We start from the raw sequence: 17,459 nt of genomic DNA, 5'->3' as shown, positions 1-17,459 counted from the left end.
TTTGTGTGTCAATGTGTAATTCAGAACTTCGTCACTCAAAAAGTGTTTGATTTTGATATTGCTGGCATGGAAACCATAGCTTTGTGGAACTGAACTAAATGGAGGAACAAGATTAGCAAGGCAATATTTATTGCATAAAATAGAAACCTCTATAATTGCTTTAAATGTCACATCTTTAACTTTTTCAAATTCTGATGAAAGGTCATCAACCTAAAACATTAACATTGTTTCTCTCTCCACAGATTAGTGAACGAGTTGGGGCTTTTACAACAATCTTGCAGCTTTCATTTTTATATTCTTAATGTTAGCTGATGATTAACCAGACTTTATTGCATTCAATTTCACAACTTCCCATGCCAGGAATTAAACACATGATTTTAAAGCTGCTAGCCCACTACCATAATCACTGCATCCATTTTTTTAGACAAAAGTTGGTAATGGTTTTGCATTTGCCATTTAAGGCTCCTCAAGACCCATATTTTGTTACATTACTTGCTCTTTTACCATATCCTTTTGCCTTGTACCATCATCCATTTTGTTACATAACCATTCCTGCTTTCCACCCTTTCATAGACCATCCCTTTTGTGCCTTCCCCTCCCACTCCAACTACTTTCTCCATCTCTGCATCTGCTTAGAAGCTGTTACATATCTAACTTTTTCCAGTTCTGACCAAAGGTCAGCAACCTGAAATCTTGAGCCCCATTTTATTTCTGTATGAGCAAATGGATTTCAAGTGAATTAAAATCATGCCATTTAACTCTTTCTCTCTCTACAGATGCTGCCTGACCTGCTGAATATTTCCAGTCATTTTCTGTATCACAACAGCAGAAAATAGGAATAGATTAAAACAGGATAGCAGATCAGCTAGATCTAAACATTTACAACATATTGCATTGTATTTACTGTACAACAGGGGTTAGACGCAAATCAAAAATGTCAATTAACCTTTGCTTATCTTCAGGCAGTTTCTTGTTCCTTTGTAGAATTTATAGTACAGTGAGGCATGTTTGCATATTAGTTTCACCATAAATGCTTGGTAATTTTAAGAAGAAGTCTCCATTCATATAAAGTATTCCTAAGGCTACTATTATAGTGTCAGACTGAACCTGGAGTAGTGTCTTGTTACATCTAAGTATCCTACAACATGAAAGGATGAAATAATAAGTAGAGAAGAGTCTCTTAAAGGTCTACTTGTGGCAGGTGTTTGTGTGTAATAGACTTTTTTCAAATTTGACATATTCTTTGTGATGTATTTCCCAATGATTTGTGTTCAAGGGATAACCCTAGTCCTTCCAGTTAGCACCTATAATTGCTGTAGCAAATGCTTTTGAACCATGCCTATCTGTTGCATAGAGCATATTCTTCTTTCCCAATCATTCAAAGAATGCTTTCATAAACCTAACTTCCCCTGATTGCATGGTTGCATTGTTCATTCAAACTGTCCAAACTGGGCTCCCTTACATCAATTAATTAATAGATTTAAGTACTTTTTGATTGTGTTTAATAAGCACTACTGTTCATTATTAATGTGTTCTCATTAGATGGCCCACAACTCTGATTGGCTGAGGTGTTGCCATGGAGAAAGCAATAGGGAATTATAGGCTTCCCATGCTTCCATGTAATTCAAAAAAAGGCACAAGGCTTGAATATACTCCTTTTGTTTGCACAGAACAGGTTCCTGCCTGTGAATGTTTGTCACTTCTAGCAACTGTAAATGAGCCACATTACGAGCTCGATGCTGTCAGACCTGCTGAGTTTTTCCAGGTATTTTTATTTTTGTTTTGGATTTCCAGCAGCCACAGTTTTTTGCTTTTATCACATTATGAGCTCGACTGATTATCTTAAATTGGTTGTCAGTGTAGCTATTAGCGCACTCAAGATTGTTCAGCATGCGCTGCCTAATCATGGAATCACATCTAACAGTAGACATTTTGTTTTGGGATTTGCAAGTGTATACTGGTTGTGTATGGTCTGTATGAATAATCAGAGGAACACCCACTTTTAGATGTCTACTTTGGGTAATGCCTTAGCTAATCAAAGTTGATTTACCAACTAAACAGCACCCTTTTCTTCAGTAGTATAAATTGTTGCGATGGCTTAAAATTTTGCTTTCTTGCATTTATCCTGATGAGTGCAGGACCTAACGTTTCGGCAGCACATCTCTCTTTTCAGCAATATTCAAAACTCATTTCTCGGTTAACATGGGCATTTAGAGATCCCAGTTTAATTATTCCTTCAGAGATCACCCATTATCCTGCTGTAAATTAGACAATCCAGATCTTAAAATTGACCAGGTTTGCAATCATGCTGTAATTCCCTCCATTTTAGAGTCTGAACCGTTTACCCTTCATGGTCAGTTTTAGTGCAATAGGACAGCAGTAATATAATTGTGCTATAATGGTGCTATAATGTAGATATGCCCTGGAAACAATTATCGAGTATTTAGGCAATTATTCGCCATTACTCTTCTATTTTGTCCCATCCTCCTCGGATTCATAGACCCACTCTGTGATCTAACCTTCTGAAACGCATGTTTCTCTAAACAGGGAGAACAGATTACTTCTCATGAAAAGGCCAATTTCAAATTCACGACCATTCACACATCATCAATGGCTACTGCAGGCCGATGCCAATACACCAAAATGCAATACCTTGCTGCAAACAGCAGGTATTTCAAGAACGAGCAAATCAAAAGGTTCAGAAATACCCAATGGGTTGAACATGGGATTCGCTTAACTTTAATGCCAAAATAGGCCGTTTCAACATTCGATACCAAATTAGGCTCAGAAGATTTGGAACAATGTATTAGTTCTCTACATTGCTGTCAGCAAGCTGGAAATAACCCATCTCTCCAATTATGAATATGGTAGTTCACTACAGGCAACTGTATATAACAACTTATATAGCAATCTTAGGCTGCTTTCTACCACGTCTTTCCCTGGGCCTGTTCATTCTTGTCCAAGCCCAATTAATTCATGGACGAAAGATGGTTATCCAATGAGAAGAACAAGCGTTCACCCACATCATCATTGAAAATAATCGGTAGAAAGACCTGACGAATGTTGCTTTTCTAGTGAAAATGTCAGGTTTTGGCAAGATAATGATGAACCTGATGGTAACGATAATACCACATTTTCCCATCAGAAATTGGAAAGGCGAGTAATTAGATCGTTGCATCTTCCGTTATGTGAGTCTTGCCCGTAGTACACCAAAATAGTGTTTATATTACTGTTGTACTTTTTGTTATTTTAGTGCTATTATATAATTTTAAAAAGGCAAAACTGTATCTGATTATTGCATGAAAAGAAAGACATTCATTTGTATGTGGTGATTGGGTCTTGCACTGCGAGTATTCTCCTCATGAGGACACAAAGTAGCAACATACCACAGCCCATTTGTTCCGCTAAGCATGAAATCGGAAATGATCAGTTTTTGGTGTAGATAACCAGGTGAAGGTGCGAGGGTTTTTAAATGTTTTTTTCTGTAAAAGCGTTTTAATATTGAAATCAATTCGGTTTTAAAGAGCTTCTTTGAACACTTGTAAACATGTTTCCTCGTTAAATCATACAAATTTAACCAGAACTGCAATTACGTCAATACACCCTTCTAATCATTATAATCAAGCGTGACGTCTTATGTACATGGTATGACATGCTGCCATAGCCCATAATACAACGTTATCCAAAATATACATTTGCTTTTGAGTTCAAATTAGAGAAATATAAACACGAACTTATTCCTTACTCACGTTTATTTACACCATTAAAATTCCTGATATTCCACTGTTCAGCATAACAAGCAGAAAGAGATGCGATCATCAGTGACCGTGTCAACAAACCACAGCACCTTGATGTAACGGCTCTGCATGTTTCGACACGCTTGTTTTGCTCAGGCTTCGCACAGAATAACACCTTTGCGCGATTTTTCCATGCGCTGCGTAAATAGGAAAACACGGAGTTTATGCAGATAGCAATAATAGTGCGTGAGACGTTGAGGGGGAATCTAATGACTTCAACTGTTTAATAATTCCGGACGTATCGTCATTTATGGTTTGCTGAAATCATACGAGCTGCCATCTATGAGAAAATAAAGGTTTCCATCTTATTACGTGGCTTGTCTGTCATGCTCTCGAGCATTGATTTACGAAGAGGTTCCCTGATCCTGGCTTGCTGTTCACGCCTGTGTCATCAGATGCCTGCAATTTTCAAATGACCAGTACACAATTTAGGTTACGTTTCACTTTTTGCAATGGCAGTACTATTTTCCTTTGGGTAGCTGGACGGAGTTTCTGGGATTGTGCCAATGTTTGCAGTGGTCCCCACATCGTATTTGTTCGAGGCTTAACCAATCCGATTGCCGAATTGATCAGCACGAAGCAATCTAACTTCTTAATTCAACCTCTTCCTTTATTTAAATTAGACCCCGCATTTCTGGCTGATCATTTTCGTGACTTAGCTAATCACCTTTTCCCAATCCTTTCGGAATAGTTCATCCGCATCATAATCATCATGTGTGCTCTGCGCAAAGGCAGGTCCTTGACTCATTCTCTGGTAGTTTTTGTCAATGGTGGATGCTATTGCCTTCTATTATACAAACATATAGAAAATCAATAATTTAAAAAGGGACAACTTTATCCATGGACTCATCCATTTTTTAATGATTAGAATCTATTCGTGGAAAACCACTCCTCAAGCGAGTAAGGTCTACCTCAGCCCGCCAGGTCTCAAGCAGTTTCGGTCTTGATATTCTTTTCTCCTCCAGTAGACAGCATCAAGTCTAGCTACATGCAGAGATTTCAGAGATGCGGGGCTTGTCTTATAAGGAGAGATTGAGCAGTTTAGGCCAAACTCGCTAGAGTTTAGAAGGCTGAGAGGAGATCTAATTGAGGTATATAAGATAAAGGGGATAGACAAAGTAGACATGGAGTGAATGTTTCCCCTTGTGGGGGATTCTAGAACAGGAGCCCATAGTTTTAGGCTAAGGGGTGGTAGATTTAAATCAGACATGAGGAGGAATTACTTTTCTCAAGGAGTTGTGAATCTGTGGAATTCACTACTTCAGAGTGCAGTGGATGCCGGGATGCTGAATAAATTTAAGGAGGAGATAGACAGATTTTTAATTAGTAACGCATTGAAAGGTTATGGGGAGAGGACGGGTAATTGGATTTGAGGCCGAAATTAGATCAGCCATGATCGTATTGAATGGTGGGGCAGGCTCGTGGGGCTGAATTGCCTACTACTGCTCCTAGTTCTAATGTTCTTATGTTATGTTCTACATACCTGGATGTCATTCTCCAACTCAGTGAGACCTGGTATGAAGGCACATAGAATTAACCTTTGTTTAGAGGAAGGTCACAATGCTGAGTCACATGGATGATTTGCGGCTCTGTTTCACTTTTTCAATTTTGCTAAATTGCAAAAGGCAACTCATGAGCTATTCATAAACAGGAGAACTGGGATAGCATCTTATGTAGCTCATTGGTCAATTGTTCAGGTAACTGGACAGCTGAATTGATTCTTTTAAAGCTCATTGTTGAGCCATTCAGGGTAACAGAGTTCGGGCAGATTGTTGAAATAAAGTGAAAATACCAACAGTAGTAATAGAGTAACAGGTTGGGAAACACACAATGAAAAAAGTGTAATAGAGAGGAAGGTGCAAAGACATAGGGAGAGTAGCAGAAACACAAAACACAAGTGCAGGGTGATGTTGGGAGTAAACAATAGGGGCATGGGGGAAATGGCTATAATTTCCTTTATTGACTGTCAGAAATGCTGATCTATAATGATTTACTTTTTGCTAAATATTTTGATCTCACAAAAAGATTAATAGTGAAAGAGGTAGAGAACTACATTTATTACCCCCATAAAAAGACCATAATTGAGCTATTTACAATGTCCAAACTGCAATAAACTCTCTGAATGAGATGTATATCAATGAAGTGGTCTGTACATGCAACAAGGACTGGACAACATTCAGTTTTCAACTAATATAAGGTAAGTGACATTCAATCTACACAAATGCCAGGCAATGACCATCTCCAACAAAATAATCTTGCCATCTCCCCTTGATGTTCAACGGTATTACCATCATTAAAACCCTCAACATATTGGGGTTACCAACAATGAGAATCTTAACTGGACCAGCCATAAAAATATTATGGCTACAAGAGCAGGTCAGAGGCTGGGAATTCTTTGACAAGCAATGGACCTCCTGACTTCCCAAAGCTTGTCCAACATATACAAGGCACATGTCAGGAGCATGACGGAATAGTCTCCACTTTTCTTGATGTGTGCAGCTCCAACAACAATCAAGAAACTTGACACCATCCAGGATAAAGCAGCCCACTTGATCAGTACCTCATTCATCACCTGAAACATTTAGTCCCTCCACCACCGATACCTGTGTTAGCAGTGTGCACTATGTGTACAAGATACACTGCAGCAACTGTCAATGTTCCTTCAACAGCACCTTCCAAATCTGTGGACTCTACCACCTAGAAGCACAAGGGTAAAAGTCCTGAAACTCCCTTCATTACAGCACTGTAGATGTACCCACCAGAGGAACTTCAGTGGTTCAAGAAATGTGGCTCACCATTACCTTCTCATTGGCAATTAGAGATGAGCAACAAATGCTGGCCTTGCCAGCGATGCTCACATGCTATGAAAGAATAAAGAAAATGATAACCTCATCCACTATCTTCAACATTCCCTCCCTTCACAACTGGCATACATTGACTGCAATGTGTGCCACATAAAAAATGCACTGCAGCAATTTGCCAAGCCTCTTTCAACAGTACCTTTCACACTCATGACCGGTACCATCTAGAAGGACAAGGGCAGCAAACACAAGGGAGCACCACCACCTGCATTTCCCCTCTAATCCAACTTGAAATTATGTTTCCCTCTCATCACTATCACTGGGGCAAAATCATGGAACTCCCTCCCTAACAGCACTGTGGCTGTACCTATATGACATTCACAGAAGCAGTTCAAGAAGGCAGCCCTTCTCAAGGGCAATTAGCAATGGACCACAAATTTTGGCCTTGCCACCGATGCTCACACCCCATGAGCAAATAAAAAATTGAGAACCCCTTCCCTCTGTGTTATAGTATGGCACTAAGACAAAAACTGATGGAAGAAAATATGCCAGATTATATTCAGATTGTACCAACTGATGTGTCGATTTCTAATGTTTCCAAGGAAATGTTTGACCAGGGCATATCTACATTAAGAACCCACCTCTTCAGTTCATGCCTATTACATTTCAATAGGTTTACAAAACAGCAGTTGTGGGATAGCCCCAAACCTGTAGCCTTAAAAGACAATCGCCAGTGCTCCACCATCTCACTCTTTTCCTATTGCTCGACTCCCTTTTTTCTGTCTTTCCCTGCCTCCCATTGCCCTCCTTGGTGGAACTGGAGACTGTTGCCATTAAACTGCATCTAATGTTCAGCATAATGAATATAAATGCATTAGAACATGGGTAGTTTCAACCCTACCCTCCACCCCTACTCCATCACAGGACAGTTAAGGCAGCAAAGGCTGATATCACTAAGCATTGCAGAAAAGCAAGTGATGAAAATAAGTGCAGGTAACACAGAGACAAAAGAACGGGAAGTGTGAGCATCAAAAAGAGAAAAAGGGAGAGTAGAAAAAAATAATGGTGGAGAAAAGATGAATGGGGCCTGTAAAGAATGCATTTAAGCGGAACTAGAGAAGTACATGGTGGATAAAAGAATATGTTGGTAGGGTAAGATGAAGTAAGATGGGACGAGGTTCTTGTGGAACATAAACACTGACATAGACTTCTTGAGCCGAATAGTCAGATTCTCCGTTGTAAAACACTATGTAAGAAAGAAGGGTAAAGGAAAGATAGTGAAAGAGCCAAGGAAAGAAACAAGGAACATCTCTGAAAGAAATGGTAGCGACACACTCTAATCGATCTATTTCAGTTCTGTCCTCACTCCACCTTAGCTTTGTGTGGGACAGTGATTCACCAATTTGTGTATGTGCTCCATTTAAAATAAATATCCTGTGAGCAATACCACTGAATGCTATGAATTATTCTAAAGTGATATTATCATCTTCAAGATCAATTTTAAGTAATTGCATGAGAGATAGCTATTATAAACCTGGCATTAAACACAAGGCTGGTACATCTCAAACACTTAGGGCAGAATTTTTCGCTGAGTGGACAGGCGCGCGCCTGACCTGCTCGAACATAAAATAGCACGGGATGACATCGGGCAAACACAAGTGCCGGAGTTGCTACCACCATTAATTAAGAGGCCAGTTAAGGCCATTAAAAAGGCAATTGACAGTGATTTTTCATTGTCTGTGCGACTTCATGCTCATCACACAAACAAAATGAGCAGGCGGCCAGTTGACAATTTCAAAAACCTCATCCATGGGTAGAATAAAAATGGTCAGCAGCATTGCCAGTGTAAGTAGTGAGGTGTTTGGTAGATAGTTTGCTACTGGCGAGTTGTTGATACATGGCAGCTTCATCTCTGTTCAAGGTTTCATTGTTAGCATTTCCAGGTTTCATTTCAGGACTCCTTGGTGCCTCCAAGGACCCAGGAGAATTCAGACCAGGTGGATCATTCCAGGTATCAGACAGCCTTCTGTTACCCCGGTAATGGGAATTATGGTCTCTGCTGGTGGCACCTCGTCTGAGGAGGAAGAGGGGCAGAAGGGAGAGGAAGTCAGCTGTTCCAGTGCAGCTTCCAGGGGAGCGACCTGTGGGAGGATAGGTACAGGCACAGGGACGCAGGGCCAACTGGCAGTCAAAGGTGTTAGGGGCTGCAGAAGACATCACTATCCTGCTGCCAGGCTTTACAAGCGGTGATGCAGCTACCACAATATGTCCGAGTTGTAATGCTGAAGGAGGCTCCGCCTCTCAAGGGAGACAGTGACCTCCATCTTTCAGATGATTGGGCCTGAGATCACCTCCGACTGTGTGGGTGGACATCCCATGCCAGTGGCTCTGAAGGTCACGTGCCCTCAACTTCTATGTATCCGGCTCTTTCCAGGGGTCAGTGGGGGATCTGTGTAGAGTCTCCCAATCAGCTGTCCATAGTTGCGTCAAGCTGGTGACAAGCTCTATTCAGGTTGATACTGGCCTTTATTCTTTACCATATGGACAAGGCTAGCCAGCCTAAGTGAGCCAGAGGCTTTTCAGCGATTGCTGGGTTCCCCCACATCCAACGTGCAATCGAATGCATATATGTGGCCATCAAGGCGCCAGCAGGTCAGCACGGTGCCTTTGTCAACAGGAAGGGATTCCACTCCATGAATGTGCAGATAGTATGTTGGATGCATATTCTGCAAGTCTGTGCAAGGTATCCTGTCAGCACCCATGATGCATACATCCTTAGACACTCCCAGGTACCGAGGCTCCAGCCCAACTGGATGGATGGCTGCTGGGTGACAAGGGATATCCCTTGAAAAGGTTGCTTATGACACCTCTCCGCCACCAAAGAACAGAGGCAGAGCAGTGGTGTAACAGGAGCCATGTCTCTACAAGGATGGTAATTGAGAGAACTATAGGTCTTCTGAAGATTCACTTTCAATGCCTGGAACATTCAGGGGGAGCACTACAGGACCCACCAGAGTGGGTGTCACTGATAGTGGTCGCATGCTGCGTACCAGGGAGGCAGGGATGTCTTGATCCAATGCTCCTTCAGCTAGGCTGCCAAATAAGCGCTACCACCTCATGCCAGGGCTGCCGCCTTCATCCCGAATGTCTGCAATGACCCTTTCCTTTGACCCCAAATCCACTCAGTGCCTGTTCAATAAAGTTTCGAGCCACCCATGTCCAGCATCACATACTGCTGGACCCTGCACCACATTAAATAAAAAAGGTGAAGCATACTCAGGCCATTACAACAAAAGATGATTTATCTCATGTTGACAGTCAAAGCAAATTAACAGAACCCTCTCTGGTCTTTAATCCCAGGCCAGTGAACATAAATAAAACATTGCACAACAGAAGATCACCTGTGACCAATCCCTCTTGTGCTCATGGTGTCTTAAACTTAAGTTTGTGAATTCTATGTCTTGGTGCTCCCCACCTCGCTGGCACCAGCATTGGAGACAGCCTGCTGACTCTGTTGTCCTGTTGGCCTTGGTGACCTTGGCGGGTATCCCCTGGCCAGTGGAGCCTGTGCTGGCCCCACCTGGGAGGGAGCAGCCAGTTCCACGGCTGGCATCTCCCCAGTCACCGCAGCTTCATCAGATACCATGGTCACTGGCAGAGGGGTGGAGGAGCTGCTGCCATCATCCAGAGTGCCCTGAGAAGAGCCCACAGATACAACATGCAGCTCGTGCGCCAATGTGAGGTTGCTCTGGACCTTCTTGCTCATCATTGATGGACAGGTACCTAGCTAGGATATTGGGCGCCTTATCCATCTCCCACATTGACACTGACCAATTGAGGTCATTGCCTGTGTGAGGACTTGCAGATCTGAGCGCAGGAACCTCTGATTCTTTTTCTGGAGCTGCCTCTCCATGAGAGTCGCTAAACTCTCAATGGAGGAGGCAGTGCCCTCGGCTATGAGGATCAACACAGTGCTGATGCTCTGTACTGACTCCTCCATGATGGAGACCATGGCAAGCATATCATAATGGATCTCTGACAGATCCTCCTGCTCATCTGGCTGGACATTCAGCATCTGCTGCCTAATGGATGACTCCAGAGGCTAATCATCTGCATTCGACTCAGCATCATCCTGGTCTCCAGCAGTCCTCTGACTGCCGGCACACTGAGCACTCTCTGCCTCCACCTGCACCTCAAGCGAGTGTGAAGTGCCATCACCGCTATGCACCAACATTCTTACTGAAGATCTAACGCCCACCGATGTGCTGGTATCTGCACTGTTGCCTGGTTCAGAGAGTGGGTGTGACGCAAGTGCATCTGGAGCTTGGCGGGCCTCTGGCATCAAGGATAGGTCTTTGGGGTCCTGCGATTGGTGTGTGGTGGCACACCTAAGGCAGAGCAACAACATGTCATTATTTTAAGTCATCACACTGTCACTGTGCATGCCAGGCATCCTGGTGAGACCATGGAGATCTGCATCATGGTGCTATTGTCTTTCAATGATCAATGGGGAATCGAGTTTTGGGGTTCCCTTCAATAATGAGACTACACAAGAATGCTTGCACCATCTGAAACTTTCACCTCTGTGCACTGCACTCTTACCTTCGTCTGACACCCCAACATCTCCATGGCTGGTTGACCGAGGTGTGGCACCTCTCCAGCTCCAAGGCATCCTGCTCATATCTGGTTAGGATTAGAAGGTTTGCGGGGCCTCCGCTGGTCCACGACCTTTCAATGTTGTTATGGGCTGTCTTCTCCTGAAAGGACAGAGGAGCATTGAGTAGTCCGCTCTCTACCTGCAGCGCCATTTCAGCCTGGCCAACATCACCTGAGGAGCACCTTGTAGGGCACATCCGAGTCATGGTCCTCGAGCAGCAGGGCACTCAGTCCAAGCAGTCAGGGCTCACCCTCTTGGCCAGCTCTGGCATCATTGACAGTTGGCACTCAGACGCTAACACCCCTGGGCTCCACAAGGGGATGGCCAGCCCTTAATACTTCAACACACTGATCCAAGCCAACACAGTACTCACCCTTTCTGAGTGCAGCAGGTCATTAAACCTCTAGTGACACTGGACCCAGGTGTGACGCACCACATCATGGCTGCTGGCCAGTGCGGCCACCTCCTCCGAAGCTCTTATTGTAAGGTATGGTGCTTCCTCCTTCCATCCTTGGGAATAAGGGTGTCCCTCCTGCAGCCACCTCCTCCAGGAGGACCATGAGGCACTCGTCAGAAAACTGGGAGGCCACGTAGCCACCCCAACCTGTCCTCCGCCTGGCATCTGCAGCTACATTTGAACCCATAATTTATAGGGTGGAATTTTTCACTCGGCGTGCGGGTGCGCCCAACAAACTTCAGCATGGAATAGCGCGTGATGACGTTGGGCAAGTGTCCTGACATCATTGTGCACTCGCATGATATTTTGGTCAGTGGGCACTCACGAGAGTTGGTAGCTTACCCACCGACAATTAAGAGGCCTATTAAGGCCATTAACGTGATTTTTCACTGCCAGTCACAGTTGGCGGGTGGGCAAATCAGCCAGGCAGTCTTTGCCTTTTTGAGGAAACCTCATCCAGGGGCAGGATGAGGTTCCCGATATTAGTTTAAAAGAAAATAAAAATGTTTGCACAAAATTTTCATCTGGTATATGTGCCGGTGACTGATTCTGATGTATGGCATTTTTCCCCAGTTTTAACAATCTTTGTTTTGGGCATTTAACTTCTTCAGTTACCTGAGGCAGCTCTCTGCCTTCACGGAGCTTTCCGTGAGTGCTAGCCGTTAATCGGCCAGCCAGCGTGAAATTATAGTCGGGGGCCGATTGTGGTCGGGGGTCTGTTCCCCGGCTGCTCCTGGTCCCGCCGATTGCGGGCACCCACCCAAATAAAAATCCTGCCCATAATCAGGTCCTGTTAACAACACGGAAGATGTCTTTGTTGCTGGCTGCCTTTCAAGGTCTGACTGTGCCGGTTTTGAACGGGCTGCTGGGTTGCCATTGGACCTGGCAGCTGACAGGCCCCCTTCCCCACCCCCATCCCTGCCCCTGCCCAACCATTAGGGAGTGGCCGTTCACGCTGGGCAGGCCTTAATTAGCTCGCCAGCGTAAATCGCGCCCACCCGCCGAACTCGGAATTCTGCCCTAAGTAGTGCGGTTGCTGGAAATCAGAAAAAAAAGCTCGTTGTCTTGTATAAATGTGTTGGAAAGTATTTAAAATATGACAAACGCAACGTCAAAATATTTATTATTTATGCATGTAAAACATAAGCACCGAGCTTTAAAAATGACCGAGACAAGTTTTCAGTGGGAATGTATTATTTATGTGCGTCGGTCTATAAAATGAAAGTGGGAGTACTAAGACCTTTACTTGTCTTTATGAAACGTACGACCAAGACTCTTCATTTTACTCTTACCTGAGTAATTTTATTTGAGAATGTATCCATATAAATACAAACGGATAAACTAATTATGAATCAGATCGAATGCTACTTGTGATTTGGGTATAGAGACTTTTATTAAGATGATATTTAGGACTGAAAAAAATTAGTTTTCCTTAGGTTCATTACAAATGGTACAGCCTCAAATTGCACAATTCCCAGTGTAAAACTGTATAAACATTACGTTATAGCTACCTATAATGTCAAGGTCTTTGACAGAAGTTTTTTTTTGAAGCAAAACAGTGAATTTATTTCAGGTTTCCTTGGAAATGGTTCAGTACTATCATGGAAAAAAAACCTGCCAGACCGTGGTAGGAAAATCGCCTATAAAACAACACGTTTTGTTTTATAGGCGCTTTTCCTACCACGGCCTGGCAGGTTTTTTTTCCCATGATAGTACTGAACCATTTCCAAAGAAACCTGAAATAAATTTATCACACGCTGTTCTGAGAAACTTTTCAGCTAATTTTGCTTGTTCCGGATCTTCGTTGCCCTATTTCTGCTTCACTTAACAGAAATAATTATTGTCATTTAAAGATCCACAACTGCTTTGTTAAACCGTGTACAAAACAAAAATAAAAATACCTGGAAAAACTCAGCAGGTCTGGCAGCATCTGCGGAGAGGAACACAGTTAACGTTTCGAGTCCGTATGACTCTTCAACAGAACTAAGTAAAAATAGAAAAGAGGTGAAATATAAACCGTGTGTTTGGTTGATTTTACATGCCTGTCTTTCCATTTTCTCAGAAAAGGTAAAAGCTGAGGAAATGAAAGTTGTAATTTCATTCAGTGCTAAATAATAATACATCAGAAGGCGATCTTGTATTTATATCCAAATACATACCATAGTTGCCTTTTGAAATGAAAATCACTTTTCTGAACTTCTCAAACATGGCGGTAAGAACGATACAAATAAAGGAAATAAAGGAAAAGCAAGGTTTTAACCAGCGGTTTTGTTGGAAATGTTTATTTTGGTTGAACAGTTATGGAACACTGAGACTTTCCTTATCTTTTCTGTTTTCCCCAAGATCTGGATGCTCAAAAAATTGACGTGGTGCGATATTAATTTTTCTGTTATGTTACCAGGATATTGGGATGAGTTAATATGATCCAATGATCTTCCATGGAGTCAATCAGATTTCCAGGACTAAAGGAGCGAATGTGCGTTCTTGTGATGATTGCGAAAAGCGCCCTTTAGCTCCCTAATTTTAAACACATTTCTGCACGCCCATACAATAACACACCAGCGGCCAAAGTCAATTATCCATAATTATTTTAAGCCAAATACTTTAGGGATATTTTAAAAGGAACTAAATGTTTACAACATACAGAAAATTAAAACACGCAGCTTGATCATTACATAAAATATCTTAATGCTTCATAAATTGGTCCACAATAAAACGTCCACTCTTAATATTAGTGAAACATATATTTGCAGAACACCCCTTTTATTCCGTACCCCTTTCAGGAGTATTATGACGCAATTGCAGATATTTTCAGACGTATATTATCTACAATGATCCATTTGAAAAGTCCTCCAAAGTATTGCTTTGAGATGTTGAAAATGAAATATGCATCTTAATAACACTGCAATTTTCAGTATTTCCAATCACTTTCACTGTTAATGGAAAAGTAACAACAAAATAAGAAAGGGTTGCAGACAGAATAGTAAACGGGTGCACTGGTTTCATGGTTTCTATACTTGAGCTTTCTTGATACTGGTGCGGCTGCTGAAGCTTATTCTTGCAACAAGCTGATCTCTTCTGCTGACTGCTTTAAGCTTGCACCATGTGCACTTGTCACCTGGACACCTGAGACTTGTCTAACGGGACCCCGCCGACCGCCCAGTGCGCATGCGTAGAGGAGCCGACTGCAACGAGGGGCCAGAAGATGGCGGAGAAAGTGATAGGGGAGCGAGCGGTGGCAGTGAGCGGAGTGGCAGTAAGATAAGTCTCAATCATTCGATCTAAAATTGAAGGAGAAATAGAAACAAAAAAAAATACAAAAGGATCAGGTCTTGTAATGATTAAATGGGTGGGTTATCTATTTCTCTCTATCTGATTTTTTTTGGTGTGGGTTAAAATTCTGCTGAGCTTTTTTTCCAGAATATTCCACTCTCTCCCCCCCTTTTTTTTGCTCTGGTGCCGGTGAATGTGAGAAGCAGGAATAGCTCGGAGGTCGGAGGACATGGCGAGCGACAAGCCGGCGCTGCCGGTAAACATGCAGCCTCCGGCTCCGGCTCCGGCTGGGGCAGGAGAAACCGCCCTATTAGGTTCGGGAGGGGGAGTCGGAGCCCGGGGTCTGGAGCTCGGCACCAAACCGCAGCCATCGCCGGCAGCAGCAGCAGAGATGGTGGGTTCGATGGTGTCCATCTCTGGCATTAACCCCTCGGTGCCCATCAGGAATATTAAGATGAAATTCGCCGTTGTCATCGGCCTCATCCAAGTTGGAGAGGTCAGCAACAGGGATATCGTGGAGACTGTGCTGAACCTGGTGAGCCTTTATTTTAAAGTGCGGGAATAAAATGTGCGTTTAATCTGTCCCCTTGAGAATTAAGATTGGGGAAAGGATCGTCGGGAGAGGGGGCCGTATTTTATAAAGGCAGAAGCGTTGATGTGATTTCTTGTAGATGTGACACATTAAATATTGATTTGGAAAACCGATGTGGAGTCAAATGCAACTTGGGGAGTTTATTGCCATTGGTTGTGTCGCACCTGGCTGGAAGGGTAAAGGTTTCTTTTAAATAGCCAGACCCTGTACGAAGGCAGAAATCCGGACCATAAACCTGCAATAGGAAGAGCGGCATGTTAGCTGCGTCCAAATGACTGGGGCCCATAATTTTATGGAAATTGATCTGCTAAACTGAAGCAGAGACAGTACGTACGATAGACAGTGGGTATAGTCTGTACGTCTTGCCTGCGAGGTTGTCCTGTTGTGAATAACACGTAAAGCCTACTTTTAAAACATTTGAAAACATCTTTCTTACAGTGTAAGACATCAGCACTACCTATCATCGATCGCAGACGTTGTTTGTCTTTTCACAAGTTGCGGTTTAAGTCCTGAAGGTCCTGGTTCCGCCAGACCAATGTGTCAGATTAGCATTATTTGACTTGTTAATGGGGAAAAGTGCGTCGGGGTGGCTTGTTGACGTGCGCTGTGTTTTAGGCTGTTCTAAATTCTGAAAGTACTGATCTCGAACTTTCGTGGACTATTTAAGAAAGGCATTTCTACATTATACCAGTCTTCATTTATTGTCCCCGAGATCCGAGCGCACATGAATTTACAGATGATGATAGTAGCGCCTTTACTGGCAATGAACCGGTTTGAATAACAAGTTAGGTTTTGGAAGATAGTGCAGTGTACTCTCACTTCCTCAGTTCTGAACTGATAGAGAGTAGGACGACTTCGCATTTTGGAAAATTACCAGACTTGCTTGAAATTGATAAATGAGTGCTACACTATTCACCTCAACTTAATCTGAAACTTGTCAGTATGAAGCTAATGATTGAGAGATACCGCTAACATCTTAGAAACCACGAATTGACTGCTGTGTTATTGATTTGCCTGAAATGTTTTCCAGAAGCGTTAAACATGAAAGGCTTAATTTTCTGTGCAGGGTTATACTAAAAAACATTTTTTAAGTTAACAGTAAACTGCCCAGAAAAATAACTTATCCGTGTAGAATGATTGTACATTCTGCTAATTAACTCACTCGCTGTTCTGATTTCAAGGTTACTGTTTTGGTCACTGAATAATTATAAAATGGTAGAGGACAGGAGGTGGCTTCTTGGCCCTTCATGCCTGTACCGGCTTTTTGAAAGAGTTATACATTTAATTCCTGCTTTTACCCATAATATACAAATTTTTGCCCTTAAAGTATTTACCTAATTCCCTTTTGAAACTTCTTATTAATTCTGCTTTTGCCACTCTTTCAGGTAGTGCATTCCAGCTAACAATTCACTGTATAATTTTCTTTCTTCATGTAACCCTTCATTTGTTTGCTAGTTACCTTAAATCTGTGTCATTTGGTAATCGGCTCTTCTATTGGAAACAGCTTTTATTTCTTTTTTCTATCAAAACCCGTCATGATTTTTGAACACCTGCTATTAAATTCACCCCTTAACCTTCTCTGCTCTGAGGAGAACAACCCCAGTTTATCTAGTCTGTCAGTTGCTGAAGGCTTTCATCTCTGGTCCCATTCTTGTAAATGCCTTCTCTTAAATCCTTGACATCCTTAGTAAAGTGTGGTGCCCAGAATTAACCACAATTCTCCACCAAGGGCCTAACCAGTCAATTATATGGTTTAGCACAACTTCCTTTTCTATTTGATGTCTCTACTTAGAAGCCAAGGACCGAATATGCCTTTTTAATAGCCTTTGCAACTTGTCTGCCACCTTCAAAGAATTGTGTACATAAACTCCTAGATCTTTTC

At 42.6% G+C, this 17,459-nt stretch overlaps 1 protein-coding gene across 2 annotated transcripts in view; it reads left to right on the top strand.

The window, feature by feature from the left end:
* Positions 1-14,917: 14,917 nt before the first annotated feature.
* Positions 14,918-17,459, top strand: part of nbeaa (neurobeachin a) — a 1,069,212-nt gene continuing 1,066,670 nt past the window's right edge. For both annotated transcript variants that reach the window (XM_041199054.1, XM_041199053.1), the window contains exon 1: positions 14,918-15,520. In XM_041199054.1, coding sequence (XP_041054988.1) covers positions 15,215-15,520 — 306 coding nt within the window. In that variant the 5' untranslated portion in view covers positions 14,918-15,214. The remainder of the gene's footprint in view (positions 15,521-17,459) is intronic.

The sequence above is a fragment of the Carcharodon carcharias genome, chromosome 11 (assembly GCF_017639515.1).
Source record: "Carcharodon carcharias isolate sCarCar2 chromosome 11, sCarCar2.pri, whole genome shotgun sequence".
NCBI classification, from domain to species: Eukaryota; Metazoa; Chordata; class Chondrichthyes; order Lamniformes; family Lamnidae; genus Carcharodon; species Carcharodon carcharias.
The sequence above is the reverse complement of the archived record's forward strand: the minus strand, read 5'-3'. Positions and strand labels throughout refer to the sequence as shown.